Source organism: Saccopteryx leptura, chromosome X, assembly GCF_036850995.1.
Source record: "Saccopteryx leptura isolate mSacLep1 chromosome X, mSacLep1_pri_phased_curated, whole genome shotgun sequence".
NCBI lineage: Eukaryota > Metazoa > Chordata > Mammalia > Chiroptera > Emballonuridae > Saccopteryx > Saccopteryx leptura.
Window position 1 is genome coordinate 44,139,968 of NC_089516.1, and position 16,576 is coordinate 44,156,543.

Below are 16,576 nucleotides of genomic sequence, written 5' to 3' on the forward strand. Positions count from 1 at the left end.
AAAGAGTCTTTTGTATATTTCTTTCCTACTTTTATTTGACAATAACAAACTGTATATAAAAAGGGAGTAGGAAGGCAGGGAGGCTATGGATCTCCTCCTGTCTGCTTCTCCAAGCATCCCCCATCCCAAGGCCCCAGCAGGGACCACCCCCTTCCCGTCTTGTGGTGGGGTGGGGATCAACAGGCATGGAAATGGTGTATGTGTGTGTGTGTGTGTGTGTAGGGGTGTTGGGCGTTCTATGATGGAGAGGGGTCAGGAATTAGAGGGCCTTCCCTCATCCTCCATCAGAGCTGGCACCCTGAGGAGGGGTCTTGAGGGAGCTGAGAGGGTCCACAGATATGCCCTCAGCCTATGAGACGGTAGAAGATCCAGCATCCAAAAGTGACCCAGTGACTGGCCCAGCTGAGCTCTGACCACTTGTGGACAGTGTATGCCATGCCATAACCCTGTAGGAGAGAAAGAGGTGATGGTCCCACTCAGAAAGAACAAAGGATCCTAGGTGAGGTCCCAGAAAAGAAACTGAGTACATAGAAAAGGTAAGTAGATTTAGTTTTTCTTTCTTTTGTGTTTTCTTCTTTAAAAATCATTTTGAAAACAAGATAACTCCACTGTCTGACCTGTACTCACTCCTATATGTAAAGAGCTCCTAGAAATTGATTTTTTAAAAAAGACAAAAATTGGCAAAGGAGGTGAATAGGTCATTCTCAGTAAAGGAAAAAAACCAAATGGCTCTTAAACATGATGGCCTCACTCATAATACTCCTCTCAAACTAACAAAAAGATCCAGGAAGTCTGAGAGGTACTTTGTTGGTGGGGTGCCAGAAACGGTAACACACTGTTGGTGAGGGGTGGGGTGGTGAAAAGGTAACTTCTCAATTTTGTTTACCAAGAATAGATTGTACATTTCTGTCTTCATCTGTGTAAATCCACATGGGCATGAGGATATTACATGCTGCTGTGTCATTGCAATAGGAAAGGGCTGGAAATTGCCTGGGTGTCCACTGATAAGTGAATAAACTACACTATGTCATACCTTTACAATGGAAAAACTGAGTGAGGACACTCAGTTATTATTTTTTTTTAGCAAAAGAGAGGGGTGTGGGAGAGAGAAGGACAGACAGACAGGAAGGGCGAGAGATGAGAAGCATCAACTCATAGTTGCCGCACCTTAGTTGTTCATTAATTGCTTTCTCATGTGCCTTGAGCGGGGGTGGGGCTCCAGCCAAGCTCTTGCTCAAGCCAAGCGACCTTGGGCTCAAGCCAGCAACCGTGGGGTCACATCTATGATCAAAAGCTCAAGCTGCCCTGGCCGGTTGGCTCAGTGCTAGAGCGTTGGCCTGGCGTGCGGAAGTCCCGGGTTTGATTCCCGGCCAGGGCACACAGGAGAAGCGCCCATCTGCTTCTCTACCCCTCCTCCTCTCCTTCTCTCTGTCTCTCTCTTCCCCTCCCGCAGCCAAGGTTATATTGGAGCAAAGATGGCCCGGGCGCTGAGGATGGCTCTGATTGCGGCAGAGCAACGCCCCAGATGGGCAGAGCATCGCCCCCTGGTGGGCGTGCCGGGTGGATCCCGTCGGGTGTATGTGGGAGTGTGTCTGACTGCCTCCCCGTTTCCAGCTTCAGAAAAATACAAAAAAAAAAAAAAAAAAGCTCAAGCTGGTGACCTCACACTCTCAATCAAGCCGGATGAACCCACGCTCAAGCTGGCTACCTTGAAGTTTCAAACCTGGGCCCTCAGTATCATAGGCCAACGCTCTATCCACTGAGCCATTACCTGGCCAGGCTTCAAGGATTATTATATAAAAAAAAGCAACATGTAGCCCATGTGTCCTTCATGAGTTACTTTTAGGGTAAAAACCAGGGGTAAGGAATTAAAAATTTTTTATATTGCTTATTATGCTTAATTTAAATTTTTTTCCATTGGCTTGAGAGAGACAGGAAGTGGGGGAAAGAGAAAGAGAGAGAGAGAAGTATCAACTCGTTCCAGTTAGCTGTTCCATTTAGTTGTGCACTTACTGATTGCTTCTTATAAGTGCCCTGACTGGGGATTGAACCCACAACCTTGGCACACCACGATGACACTCTCTCTACCGAGCCGCCCAGGCAGGGCCTATGCTTTAATTTTTGAAGGATATTTTAATAAAATGAATGAAAGTAGTTACCTGTAAGAGGGCAGTAAGTAGATGGTAGGAGCAAGACTTTCCCCTAAATATCTTGAATACTGTTTGGTTTTTGAACCTTGTGATATACATGAACTATTTTTAAATGTTTTAAGTAAAATAAGATAAAAACTTTATTTAAAAAGAAACAAAACCTAGATTTTACACACTCACCCTGAATAAAAACTAAAAAATTGTTTTTAATGATGAAAATAATATAAAGTTTTATTTTTAATTAAAAGTAAAAATTTAAAAGAGAAGCAAAACCTGGATCTTACAAGAGTCATATGAATAAACATTATTTTTAAATTGTTTTTCATTTAAAAAGGAGTAAAATCTGGGCCTGACCAGGTGGTGGTGCAGTGGATAGAGTGTTGGCCTGGGACGCTGAGGATGCAGGTTCAAAGTCCCGAGGTCGCCAGGTTGAGTGCAGGCTCACCAACTTGAGCATGGGGTCACTGGCTTGAGCATGGGATCACAGACATGACTCCATGGTCACTGGCTTGAGCCCAACGGTTGCTGGCTTGAGCCCAAGGTCCCTTGCTTGAGGAAGGGCTCACTGGCACGGCTGGAGCCCCCCAGTCAAGGCACATATGAGAAAGCGGTCAATGAACAACAAAGGTGCCGCAACTATGAGTTGATGCTTCTCATCTCTCTCCCTTCCTGTTTGTTTGTCCTTGTCTCTCTCTCTCTCCTGCTAAAAAATAAAATATAAAAGTTTAAAAGGAGTAAAAGCTGGAATGTGCATACTCCAGATAAATAAAAATAACATCTACATTTTAATATATATTTTAAAGTAGAACCTAGAATTTTGCCACTCAACTCGAGTAAAGATATTTTAAAAAAATTAAGAGAACCTGCAAATTCTACCTAAAGAAAAATATGATGAAATGACTAATTGAAAAGTAAAACCTAGATTTTGTACTCCCATCTCTATAAAATAAAATTTGTAAGGAAAATAAACATATTTTGCACACTTTACCCAAGTAAAGGACGCAGCAGTGTGAATCAACCAGAGGGACAAGGGTCTAGAAGGAACGTGGAGCACTGGCAGCACAAGCTAGAGACACACCTCACAAGGTCCTCATGCCTCAGCCTTCCTGCCCCCCCTTTGTCCTCATGGTTCCCCTGAGCAGGTGGCACGTCCCTGGGTACCCCCATCCCGGGACCCCACCTCACCTGCTCCTCTGTGGTATCATCCACATCAACATCGAACAGGGAGCCCAGGTAGGCCAGGTGGAAGATTGCCAGGGCCCCAAAGAGCAGGTTTAAGGCTCGTACCCCCAGGCCCTGTGGGGGACAGATGGGTTTGCTTGGCAGCTGGACCTACTCACTGTCTCTCAGTTCCACCTGGGCAGGGGAGCCCAGGAAGAAGCACAAAAGGGTAGTGGGTTCCAGGAATGAGGATGTCCATGGCACTGCCGGGGTAGGGAAGACATGGTTCAGATCCTCCTATGGGAGCTCAAGAGGTATACAGGGATGAGGGTTCTGTTAGCACTGAGGGTGTCCACGTCGGGGGAGATATGAGTATTCAGACAAAGGAGGCAGAATGGTGGAACTCTTGAGTTGGGGGTTTATGGTAATAAACGTCAGTTGTTGGGTGGAGGCAAATCTGAGGTTGTCCATTCTTCTTATTGCAAACAGAATGAAAAAAAAAAAGCAAATCCTCACCATGTCCTATAGGGCTCACCACTCTCCCCTGGCTTCCTTTGCTCAAGCCACTCTGGCCTCCTCGCTGTTCCTCAAATATTCCAGGCCCTCTCCCACCTCAGGACCTTTGCACTGGTTCTTCCCTTTTCCTGAAATGCTTCTGTCCCAAAGAACTCAAAAGGCACCTCCCTATTTAAAATGGAATCTACTCTCTCCCTGACACTTCCCTTCTCCTTTCCCTTATATATTTCCTCCTTGGCACTAATCACTAAACTATTAAACTTTACTGACTTATTTTTTAAATTTACTGTCTCCCCTATTAAAATGCTTGTCCCAGAGGGCTGAACTTTATAGCCTCTTTCATTCCCCACTGTGTCTCCAGCATCTAAAACAGTGCTTTGTGCCAGCAGGTACTCAGTAGATGTTCACTGGGGACATGAATATATAGCAGGTATTTGATAAACATTAGAGAGACAGATGGCAGTGAAGAGAGGCGAGATCTGGGCATGGCTCAGGCACCAGAAGAGGAAGCTGGGCACCCTGAGAGAAATAGAAGGTGGAGATATAAGTGACATATTTGAGGGGGTAGGTTTGACTTAAGGTTGCTCAGGCTGAACCCTCACCAAGCGATGCTGGTGTGAACAGTCTGGTGGGCACCGTTTCGACAAGACACAGGCACTGAGGGTCCGAGCCAGGCGCTTCCGGAGGACTGTGGTGGGGGGGGGGAGAGGGGGTCAGGTTAACCTCAGGGACAGCGGTTCCAACCCCCTACCCAACCTTCCATCCCATCTGCTAGGCTGGGAACTGTACTCACCGTGCTCCACATAAGTGATAAATGCCAGGGACAGCAGCACCGCGGCCAGGTGGAAGCTGAAGCCCTGGTGGGGCCCCGGGGGGCAATGAGGTGAGTGAAGAGGAGGCCCTGCCACCCCACCCAGCCTCCGCCCTCATCCCACTTCACCCTGCTCACATGCAGGAGGGCGCTGGCTGCATAGGTGACCAGCACGGCTGAGAAGGTTCCCAGGCGGAGAGCATTCTTGAAAACATCTGGAAGGAGATGTGGGTCAAGAGCAGTGGCGGGATTCAGCTGGTTCGCACCGGTTCAGCAGAACCGATATCAAATTTTTTGTTGAATTCGGCAAACCAGGTGTAAAATAGCACTTGTAATCAGGGTTCTCTCTAAGGTGGGCGCCTGGGCAGCCGCCCAATGTGGAAGTCACAAATTTACATTCCGTACTCTTTTTTAATGTTCATCTGCACAACAGTGTATTCTAAGCATGCGCAGTAATGTTTATACCATCCTTAGGTGAAAAAAATTGCAAGTAAGGATGCCAATCAAGAAGCAATATGGAAATATCTTAAATAACACTTTTATTGTTCTTTGTCAGGTATTATTTAATATTTTTTCATTAATATTTTAAAACTCTTATCTAGTTTTGTGTACCTCTTTTATTGTTCTTATTTAAGTATTAAATGCATGAAATAATAAACTATCTTTTTTTTAATACTTAAAACAGTCATTAGGGCAGAGAACCGGTTGTTAAATTATTTGAGTCCCGCCACTGGTATTATCTCCCAAAATTCCCTCTTGCCCTTCCTGGGGGAGCCGTAGGGTAGGGTGAGGATACACTTAACGTGTTGGAAGCCCCAGGATAAAGTCTTTACAATGGCCTCGTACTTCCTTTGTCCAAAACTTAGCTCTTAAACTTCCCTCCCTACCAGCTTCTCCCACAGTCTCCCCAAGTTCAGCCAATGTCAACTCTACTCTTCCATTTCCTCAGAGCATAAACCTGAGAATCACCCTTGATCTGCTCTCTCCCTACTCCCACAACCAAACTCAGCAAGTCCTATCAGTTTCACCATCCGAATTTACCCAGAATCTGACCTCTGCTTTCCATATCCACTGCTGTTACCACCATCACCAGCCTGGACTACTGCAGTGGCCCCCTCGCTGTTTGCCCCCTCACCCCCTCACCTGTCCTTACAGCAGCCAGAGGGTCCTGTTACAACACAAGTCAGCCCAAGGCCCTCCTCTGCTCAGACCGGTGTTGTAGCTGCAGCTCTCTTAGGGAAAAAGCAGAAGTCCTCCCTGTGGCCAGTGGGGCCTTACAGGACCAGGCCCCTGTCACCTCTCGGACCCCACCTCCTACCACTGGCCCCCTATTTCCTCCTGCTGAACTCTTACCTCAGGGCCTTTGCACTGGCAGTTCCCACCATCTGTTACACTCTTACCCCACATATTCACATTGTATGCTCTCTCACCTTCTTCAGGTCCTTGCTCAAATGTCACAGCCTCCATGGAACTTGTTCTGGCTAATTTATTTAAAATGGCCACCTCCCACTCCCATTGCCAACCTTCCCAGATCATCCTTTCCTGCTTTATTATTATTATTATTATTATTATTTACCAGAGCATTTATCACCATCTGAACTGTTGTGTATTTTTTTCTTATGATCTGCTCCCCTCACAAAAATGCCAGCTTTACAAGGGCTGGGATTTGGGGTTTGTTTTTTTTTTGTCCCTGCAGTACCTTTAGGGCCTAGCAGATAAGAAGTAAATGTTTGTTGTATGGCTATGTGAAAGGGCCTGGGGTGAGGACTCTCCTCTCTTGAAGTGGCAACTTGGTGACTCACAGTTATTTAGCCAATAAGACATGGGCAGGTTCCAGCTTGTGACAACCTCTACCATGGACCGAGGCAGCTCCACGTTCAGTGGCTTGGACACTGTCAAGTCCCTGTGGGCAAAAGATATACAAATTCACCTGGGATCTCAACCCTTTTTTTTTTTTTTTGTATTTTTCTGAAGCTGGAAACGGGAGAGACAGCCAGACAGACTCCCGCATGCGCCCGACAGTGATCCACCCGGCACGCCCACCAGGGGCGAAGCTCTGCCCCCCAGGGGTCGATACTCTGCCCCTCCAGGGCGTCGCTCTGCCGGGACCAGAGCCACTCTAGCGCCTGGGGCAGAGGCCAAGGAGCCATCCCCAGAGCCCGGGCCATCTTTGCTCCAATGGAGCCTCAGCTGCGGGAGGGGAAGAGAGAGACAGAGAGGAAGGAGGGGGGGTGGAGAAGCAAATGGGCGCTTCTCCTGTGTGCCCTGGCCAGGAATCGAACCCGGGTCCCCTGCACGCCAGGCCGATGCTCTACCGCTGAGCCAACCGGCCAGGGCGGATCTCAACCCTTTTGACTGCTACACTTTTGTCTTGGCTGTTTCCTCCCAAGAAACACCCCCCACCTCCCCGCAGCTCCTCTAGGCAGCACCCTGTGGGACAGGATGGCCCCCCAGCCCTCCCCACCATTGCAGGTGATCCTTCTCCTCGGTGAAGCCAGCTCCCGCCAACGTGGCCGTAGCCTCGGATAGGAAGCCCACAAAATAGTTGCTGAAGTGGAAGGAGACAGCACTCTCGTAGGCTCGCAGCCACCTGGGGAGAAAGGAGCAGGGAGGGAGAGGCATCGTGCCCAGGGGCTGGCATGACACCCCACAATGTGTCCTCATCCCCAGCCCCACTCTGTAGACTTACCTTACCATGGTGCCCCTAAGGCCCCAAGGGGTCAGGAAGGCAGCAGAGAAGAAAGGAAAGAGAGTCAGAGGCCCAGGAGGCTGGCCTGAGTTGTTTGTAGACAAGACAGAAACAGTGGCAAAAAAGAGGTGCAGTGTGACAGTCGCACACATACATACACTGTCAGTTTTATGGGGCTCAAATGGATGTGTGAACTGCTCCATAACATGACATAGTCTTGCAGTCTCACATGGCCAGAGATCCAGACCCAGCCACTGTCAGAGGCTGGACCTAACAGCCCCAGACCGTGACACAGCCACATGGCCAGACAAATACTATCACACTTCCAGCCTCACAGCTCTCTAACCTGACTCAGTGACCACAAGACACACAAAAGTCTTGCAGTTAGGCACAGAGATTGTCAGGCACCCTGCTATGCACACACACACAAATCGACACTCAAGATAGTCATCCTGTCACTCATACAATGGACAGTGAAAAACAGGCAGAGTCCCACATTGGAAAAAGGGTCAGTTCTTAAATCAGGCCTAGCTGCTTAACTGGGTGACACTGGGCAAGTCACTCCACCTTCTAGAGCCTCATTCAGCATCAGACACAATTAGTGGCCAGTGAGTGGCAGGGGGAAACGGAGGTCATACAATCAAAACAGCTGGATGAAATGCTACAGTCATACCAGAGGACGATGGTCAGTCCTGCAGACAGGCACAGGCATATAGGCTGTTACAACCCCTCAGCTAAACACCACCACACAGCCAGAGAAAGCAGACCCAACAGGAAGAATTCAACACAGGCATGCACATAACATGCTACAGTCAGACCCATTCCCAGCCAGAGTTAAAGATAAGTCAGACTTACCCAATGACAGCCACACAAACTATCATTGACAATGGCACAGCCAGAACTCCAGTCCAACACAGGAAGTCACTGGCTGAGAGACAAACAACCCATACACACGCCTAGCCAGAGTCACATACAGATCAGCATCACCACCCAACTCGTTCTTGTCACTCCCTGTTACAGTCATGAACAGATTCATACCATGGATGTAGGAATACTCAGTTGTACATGGAGTCACAGAGCCTATCTTGGCCAAACAGCCACAGACAGACACTCAGTCTCTGTCCAGTCATGGGGTAGATGGCCAGATGGTCTCACACTTGACCAAGAGATTACAGACTGTGCCCCCACCCCCTCCCAGTTAGCCCACCTGCCCTCAGCACTTGCCCTCATTTACCTGGCTTTGCGTTTCTTGCTGTAGTAACAGAAGACAGACAGAAGCATTAAGAGACAGGTTCAGAGCTGGAGAGACCCCAGGTCCGTACCCAACCCCCTCAATGCAGGGCAGAGGCCTCGAAGGCCATGCTCACTTTCGAAGGAGGCGGTCACCGTCAAGGGGGATGAAGTACGGGAAGAGGTAAGGGCCCACACAAGTGGACAGCACAAGGCACAGCAGGGCCAGCGCCAGGCTCCGGGCCACCTTCTGCAGCCATCGGCGGCTCTGTGGGGATCAAGGCTCTATGAAGACTGCCCCGTGGGGGGCTCCCACAGTCCCTGCCCACCTATCCACCCAGGACCTCACCAGTGGGTGACCTTGGACAGCCTGTAGGTAGCTGTGGAAGGATATCCAGGGCCCAAAGACGATGGTGCCCACGAAGTAGAGGTAGCCCATGAACTCCACGGGTGAGGGCACTGCACCCACCTCGCCCCGGTCCAGGTCGAAGCCCAGAGACACCGCCTTCATGGCCACGATCATCTGGGCCCCTATGTGTGGTGCCCGTGGTCAAGTGAATGGGGAGAGAGCAGGTCAGCATGGGGGAATGGGGAACACCAGGTGAGAGGTGGTAGGAAAAGAGGAGTTCAAGGGCAGACAGGTGGGCAGGGAGTCAAATAGGCAGATGAGCAGGTGGGCCAGGATCGGCAGACGCCCTTTTCCAAGAGTCAGGCATGTACATGGGAAGGACAGACAGGGTGAAAAGGCATGGTAGAGACACAGATGTAAAGGGAACCCGAGGCCTACACGTCCAGTGGGGTGCACAGATGAGGGACAAAGGTGGGGAAGGAAAGACAGAGTTGGAGGTTCGGAGATGTAGAGCGGGGCAGGGAGCTGGAGCAGGTGAGAGAGCCAGGGCTTCCTACCTCGCATCTTGTGCCATGTCACAGTGTCCACCATGTGCATCTCACTGAGAAAAAAAGTGGCAGTCTTGGGCCTATGACTCCCATGGCCTCAGATTCCATAAAGGGGGGACCATAAAGGTTTGGAGAGGGTACCTTCCCTTGTTCTGTACAACCTCATAGAGGAATAATTCTTCAGGACTTCTTCCTCCAGGGGGAGCCCAAGTCCAGCCTGTCCTGTACAGTCTTTAGAAGGAACCTAGTCTCCCACATTCCCTCCTCCAGGAACACCTCATGCCCTTCCTATCCTGGGCAACCTCTGAGGAGCAGCCGGGGCCCACCTGCCCTCTGCCATCAGTGTGGGGATGAGGGCTCACATCCATACCCCATGAGCAGGTAGATGAGGATGGTGACGGAGAGGAAGACGCCGCGATGGGAGGAATGTCTGCAGAGGAATAGCACGAGGTAGCACAGGAGGCTGAGCAGCACAACCCAAACCATGTGCAGTTGGAAGAAGTGGTAGAGGCTGAAGAACCCGCCTGCTACGGTGCTTGCGTGCTTCAGGTAGGATGGCAACCCTTCAGGTGAGAGAGAGAGAACAGGAAAGGGAAGTTGGGCGGGCTGGCAGGAAGGGAGGGCAACCTGAGCGGAGGGCACTCCCTGGGCAAAGGCCTAGAGGTAGGAATGTGGTGGGATTGCAGGTGGGCCCAAAAGAGGTGTTGGGGAGCTGGAGCGGCGCAAGGCCTGGGTTTAAAGAAAAGGAACACCTATAAAGGACATTCCAGAACCCTGGGAGAAATGTATCAATTTGTATTGGGTAATATTATTGCATACAGATTAAATTTCCGCTTCTTTTTTATTATTTAATGAGAGGATGAGGAGGCAGAGGCAGACTACCGCTTGCGCCCTGACTGAGATCCACCCGGCATGCCCACTAGGGGGCGATGCTCTGCCCATCTGGGGCCCTTGCTCTGTTGCAACGGGAGCCATTTTTTAGCACTTAAGGCGGAGGCCACAGAGCCATCCTCAGCTCCTGGGGCCAACTTGCTCCAATCGAGCCATGGTTCCACAAAAGGAGGAGAAGAGAAAAAGAGACGCGAGAAGCAGGTGGGCACTGCTCCTGTGTGTCCTGACCAGGAATTGAACCTGGGACTTTCACATGCCAGGCAGACGCTCTACCACTGAGCCAACCAGCCAGAGCACAGATTAAATTTCTTGAGGGATGATGGTTGAGGCTGTGGTTTTGGGGGAAGATGTCCTTGTTCTTAGGCGGACACACACTGATGGATTTGGGGTGAATTGCCATCAGGTTATTCAAATGATTTAGGGAGAGATAGATAGATAGATGATAGATAGATAGATAGATAGATAGATAGATAGATAGATGACAGATAGAACAGGCTAATGTGGGAAGATATTGACAGCTGGAGAATCTGGTAATCTATATATGAATGCTCATTGTATTATTCTTTCAACTTAATTCTAGTAAATGAAATATTTCAAAATGATAAACCTAAGGAAAAGTAAAACATCCATTTAAAAAAAAAGAAAAAAAAAAGAAAGTGCAGAACCTTTGAATTCAGATATCTAAAATTCTCAGCATTCTATAGAGACCTTGGGAACTTGAAATCTTATCATTTGGATATAGACTTGCTGTGATTGTGGAATCACTCCAGAATTGTAGCATCCAGAAATCTTATCATGCCCTGATTCTAGAAATACAGAATGCCAGCATTTTAGAAGCCTAGAATGTGAGAATTTTAACTTGTCAGATCATCAAACCCTGTAATATGGTACTTTGGGATTCCATAACCCTTAGAAACCAGTATTCCACAATCTTATAACCTTGAGATGTAGACATTTCAAGATCCCCAAATCCAAGAACCTCAGCTTTCCAGAATCCTAGAACCCAGTAATGACGAAAGGCATGGCTTAGCATCGTTGGACGTGGCTTGGTGTGGTGTGGCATGGGGTGGCTGGGCATAGTAGGATGTGGTGTGGTAGAATGGTGCTTGGCCTGGAGGGATGTGGGGAGCTGGACACGTTGGTGTCTGGCTTGGCATGGTAAGATGTGGTGGGATAAGGTGTGGCTTGGTATGGATGAATGTGGCAGGTGTGATATGGCCTGGTGTGGTGGCACATAGTATGGCAGGCACTTACCGAGCCTCCAGAAGAGGCGGCAGGAGAGGCAGATGGCAAGGAGCAGCCAGATCTGGTCAAGGCCCTGCTGGGCAGTAGGCAGGAGACAGCCCTGCAGCAGCTGCTGGAAAAATTCCTGCCGGCTGAAGGTGGCCATTGCAGCCTCCCACGGATGGATGGACAGATGGATAGACCTGTCAAAGTGGGGACACAGAACTGGGATGTCGATAGGGCAGACCATGCTCAAGGAAGACTTGAATACTCAGATTTCAGTTTGGGGCTGTTCAACGTATGGAGATGCATGGTACTGGGGGCTGGGGGAGGGTGTGAGTGTCAGGTACATCAGACTGAGCCGCCAACTGTGTGTGTGGGGGCGTCCTGGGTGCACACACACAGATCTTGACCTGTGGTGAATGAAAGACCTGTGTTTCTCCTATGCTGTGCGGAGTCGGGTCTGATGGGGGAATGAATGGTGTGCATTCCAGAACAGTACATCAAATGGGGAACGTCTCTGATTTCCAAGGTAGAGTCACTCTGTGTGGAGGGCAGAGAGGGAGATACTGTGACATTTGGGGGCCATGTGCATCTCTCCTTGTACGGATGTGAGGGGTGTCCTGTATCCCCCGCGTGCCTCATCTCACCCCCACCCAGCCACTCCTGACCACCAACAAAGCCCTGCTCAGGCCCCAGGGCTTCAGGGAGGAGGTGGTGGTGGTTCGGGGCATAGAAGAAGCGGGTGTCTGAAAGGTGATGGAGAGGGGACCCCAGAACACGCGCTGCAGATCAGTGCGGGGAGGCCGGCTCAGTATGGGAACGAATGAGCCGTGCGCGCACTCCTGTGACTTACCTGGCAGGAAGGAAGCTGCGGTCCCGGGGGCCGGGGACGCACCGCCGCCGCCACCGTCGCCGCCTCCTCCCGGCAGCCTCCCCCGCAGGCCGCAAGGCCGGGACCAGCTGCGGCTCCCAAGGCAGCGCCGCGAGCGGGCCCTTTAAATCCCGGGGAGGCCCGGCTGCCCAACTCGGCCAATGAGAAAGCAGGAGCGGGGCGGGGCCGGCGGAGGAGGAGGGAAGCGGGAGGGTCGAGGGAAATGAGGAGTGGGAGGTTGAGAGGAGAAGGGTGCTCCGGCTTGTTTGCGCGTACCAGGTTTGCGCTCGCACCTTTCCAGCTGTGAGTGGTGCAGCCCCTGAACATTCCCGTCCGAAGATCTTCTCGCGGACCAAGAACAAACTTTCCTAATCGTCGGATTTCTAATCCTTGGAAACTGAGATGGGAAAGATGGGGGAGGGAGGAGGGAAAGCCCGCTCACCTTGACTGCTTACCCGCGCGCGTCTTCTTGACACTGTTGTGTCTCCGTTTCACAGATGAGAAAATAAACCGAGGTCTCTTTTTTTCCCCCTCCTTTGAGGGAATGAAAGAAATTTCCAATCTTCCCCACTCCCAGGGATTGGCCAGAAACATTTGTATTGATTGTGTAATCGCGGAGCGCCGATTAGGCGCCTGTGCTTCTCCTAAGGGACTCCTTGTGAGCACTTGGCTGGTGGTTGAGAACTTGGTTTGCTTGCTTAATTTCCCGTCCCTTAATTTTCGTCCTGCATTGAGGGTGACCCCAGCAACTAGTGAGTTGTAGTACGGAACACCGATCGATCCGGAGCATTTATGAAGCTTTTACAGCGTCCCCAACAATATTGGACTCGATCTGCACGAACACAGAGGATTTATGCTATACCTGCTGCCTGCCTCCACTCTGTCCCTAGGCTGATGAAGGGCCTATTTTTTTTTCCCAAAGGAACATTTGTGCACGTACTGAATACTTAGCTGCGTTGTGGAAAAGAGAAGGAAGCGTAGGTGAAGCTGGGACCCCACTGTGAACTGAGGAGTTAAGGAAAACAGGTTCTAATCAGATTAGTACCTGCCTGTATGGAGCTGGGCAAGCCATGCCCACTCACTGGGCTTTAGTGCCCCTTTCTGTTAAACAAAAGAATGGGATTAGCAGTTCTTTGCTTGGAAATACATGTGGCTATTGAAGAGAAATGTATAAGTCTCCTCTCTTTAAAAAGTTAACATGAAGTTAAATGGAGCTTTAATTCATAGGTTAATGTTCAGGTATTATGAACAAAAATATTTAATCCAGCAAGAATACATATAATGAATAAATTACATAGACCAGATGTACAAATGCTAATTCTTTTTCTTAACAGCAGAATACAGGCTATAAATTTTATGAATTAGACTTCGTTCTCATTTTTTTTCCAAACATATTCAAGTAGAGTCAATAGTAACCCACGGCACATGCCAGAAATATTTCCCTTAATTGCAAGACCTGGCATTTATAACTGAAAGATCCTTACTATGTGTCACACTGAGCTTCACAGACTTGATTCGTTTCATTTAGTCTTTTGATGTGTGTAATAAAGAACTAGTATCTAGATTCTAGGACATATAAAGGACATCTACAAATCAATAAGAAAAATACAAACAATACACTAGAAAATGGACAGTGGACATGAATAGGTAATTCAGAGCAGAAGTCTCTTGAAATGACCAATATGTATAACCTATGAAAAGATAACCCAGTCTCTCTCGTTATCAGGAAAATGCAAAACTAAAACGACAGTTAGAGCCTGACCCGTGGTGGCACAGTGGATAAAGCATGATCTGGAATGCTGAGGTCGCCGATTCAAAACCCTGGGCTTGCCCAGTCAAGGCATATATGGGAGTTGAAGTTTCCTGCTCCTCCTTCTCTCTCTTCTAAAATGAGTAAATGAAGTCTTAAGAAAAACCAACAATTAGATAAATTTCACATCTACTATGTGTGGTGTTTCATATTTTTAATCACTGGAGCTTAGTAGAGAGTGGGCACTAAATAAATATCTGTCAAATTTGATAGCCTTTTATGGTCATTCTGTATTATGATTTCTAGGGCATTTTATTTTATTTAAAATTTTTTTTTTAGATTTTATTGATTTTAAAGAGAAAGGGGGAGAAAAGGAGGGGCTAAGAGTGGGAAGCATCAACTTGTAGTTGCTTCTAATATGGGCCTTGACCAGGCAAGCCCTGGGTTTCAAACCGGCAACCTCAGCGTTCCAGGTTGATGCTTTATCCACTGCACCACCACAGGTCAGGCATGGGGCATTTTCAATGGTCTCTCCATAATTAAAGAGATGCAAATTGATATAATGAGATCATATTTTTCTTTTATTAGATTGGTAAAAATTGCCACACCTCATAATAACATTTTATCTATCTATCTATCTATCTATATATATATATTTTAGATTTTATTTATTCATTATAGAGAGGAGAGAGAGAGAGAGAGAGAAGGGGGGAGGAGCAGGAAGCATCAACGCCCAGGGTTTCGAACCGGCAACCTCAGTGTTTCCAGGTTGACACTTTATCCACTGCGCCACCACAGGTCAGGCTTATATCTATATTTCTATATCTATATTTTTCTAAACTATTTGATACTAGTTGCAGACATGATACCATGGTCGCTGGCTTGAGCCCAAAGGTCACTGGCTTGAAGCCCAAAGTCGCTGGCTTGAACAAGGGATCACTCGCTCTGCTATAGCTCCCTGGTCAAGGCACATATGAGAAAGCAATCAATGAACAACTAAGGTGCTGCAATGAAAAATTGATGCTTCTCATCTCTCTCCCTTCCTGTCTGTCTGTCCCTCTCTCTGTCTCTCTGTCTCTCTCTGTCTCTGTCACACACAAAAATAGTTACTTGGATTAGTTCTTACTACTCACTTTGAGTGAGGCTGTGTTTGAAATACAATTAAGGTTCATCTGCTTCTAAAAATGTTTTTAAACTGGCCCTGGCTGAATAGCTCCATTGGTTGGAGCATTTCCAACTGTCCAGAAGTGCACAGGTTGCCAGTTCCTTCCCCAGTCAGAGCACGTACAGGAATAGATCAATGTTCCTGTCTCTCTCTCTCTTGAAAGAGGCATCAATTTGCTGCTCCACCATTCCATACATTCATTGGTTTACTCCTATATGTGCCCCAATGGGAGGTCGAACCCGCAACCTTGGCACATTGGGATGACACTCCAACCAATGCAGCTACCCAGCCAAGGCCATCTGTTTCTGATTGTATTCTCTTTTAGGACTTTCCTCCAACCTTGTTAATTTTATTTATCTTTTTAAAATTTATTTTATTATTATTATTAGTTTTAGAGAGAAAGAGACAGACAGGAAGGGAGAGAGATGAGAAACATCAACTTATACTGGCATCACTTTAGTTGTTCATTGATTGCTTCTCATATGTGCCTTGACCGGGGGCTCAAGCTGAGCCAGTGACCCCTTGCTCAAGCCAGTGACATTTAGGCTCCAGCCAGCGACCCTGTGCTCAAGCTGGCAAGTCTGCACTCAAGCTGGTGACCTCGGGGTTTAGAACCTGGGACCTCAGCATTCCAACTTGATGCTCTACCCACTGTGCAACCATTGGTCAGGCGAAATGTATTTATTGATTTTAGAGAGAGAGGAAGGGAAAGAGAGAGAGGAACATCGATCTGTTTTTATATGTGCCCTGACCAGGAATCGAACTGGCAACCTTTGTGAGGATGATGCTCTAACAGAACCAACCGAGCTATCCAGCCAGGAAAATCTTACTGTATTTTTTAAGCAGGTGAAACATTTACATGGTTTCAAAAGTCAGAACTATTCCAACAAGTAAGCTCAGAGAAATATCACTTCTCTGTCCATTTCTTCTAGCCATCTGCCACCCAGGGACTCTAGGCAACCAGTCTCAATAGTTGTTGGTTTATCCTTCCTATCTCTCTTTTTGTAAAGATAAGCAAATGCACCCCTGGTCAGGTAGCTTGGCTGGTTATGGGATCTTCCCGATATGCTAAGGTTGTGGATTCGATCCCTAGTCAGGGAACATACAGAACTCAATCAGTGATTGCATAAATATGTGGAACAATAAGTTAATGTTTCTCTCTCTCTCTTTCTCCCACTCTCTCTCAAGTCAATAAATATTTTAAAATGATAAACAAAT

The 16,576-nt window shown here is 48.2% G+C and overlaps 1 protein-coding gene across 8 annotated transcripts; it reads right to left on the bottom strand.

The window, feature by feature from the left end:
* Positions 1-69: 69 nt before the first annotated feature.
* PORCN (porcupine O-acyltransferase) lies at positions 70-12,820 on the bottom strand. Of its 8 annotated transcripts, none has more exons than XM_066357216.1 (15): positions 12,426-12,818; positions 11,600-11,772; positions 9,825-10,017; positions 9,464-9,507; positions 8,907-9,088; positions 8,695-8,825; positions 8,562-8,579; positions 7,328-7,342; positions 7,103-7,228; positions 6,441-6,541; positions 4,777-4,853; positions 4,621-4,684; positions 4,430-4,515; positions 3,336-3,446; positions 70-446 (listed from the first exon to the last, which is right to left on the bottom strand). In XM_066357216.1, the coding sequence occupies exons 2-15, from the start codon at positions 11,733-11,735 to the stop codon at positions 345-347; spliced, it is 1,386 nt and encodes a 461-aa protein (XP_066213313.1). In that variant the 5' UTR covers positions 11,736-11,772; positions 12,426-12,818; the 3' UTR covers positions 70-344. The 8 variants fall into 8 exon arrangements, with proteins under 8 accessions (XP_066213313.1, XP_066213317.1, XP_066213314.1 ...); XM_066357213.1 differs by lacking the exon at positions 70-446 and adding an exon at positions 2,430-2,850 and having other exon boundaries at positions 12,426-12,820; XM_066357212.1 differs by lacking the exon at positions 70-446 and adding an exon at positions 2,430-2,853 and having other exon boundaries at positions 12,426-12,820.
* Positions 12,821-16,576: the final 3,756 nt, after the last annotated feature.

Excerpts from the sequence above, each read along its gene's own strand:
- PORCN (XM_066357212.1), bottom strand. The coding sequence starts at position 11,735 with ATGGCCACCTTCAGCCGGCAGGAATTTTTCCAGCAGCTGCTGCAGGGC. Across the intron at positions 10,018-11,599 it reads CCGCCTCTTCTGGAGGCTCG|GGTTGCCATCCTACCTGAAG; the intron begins GTAAGTGCCTGC and ends TCTCACCTGAAG. Across the intron at positions 4,516-4,620 it reads TATCACTTATGTGGAGCACG|TCCTCCGGAAGCGCCTGGCT; the intron begins GTGAGTACAGTT and ends CCCCCACCACAG.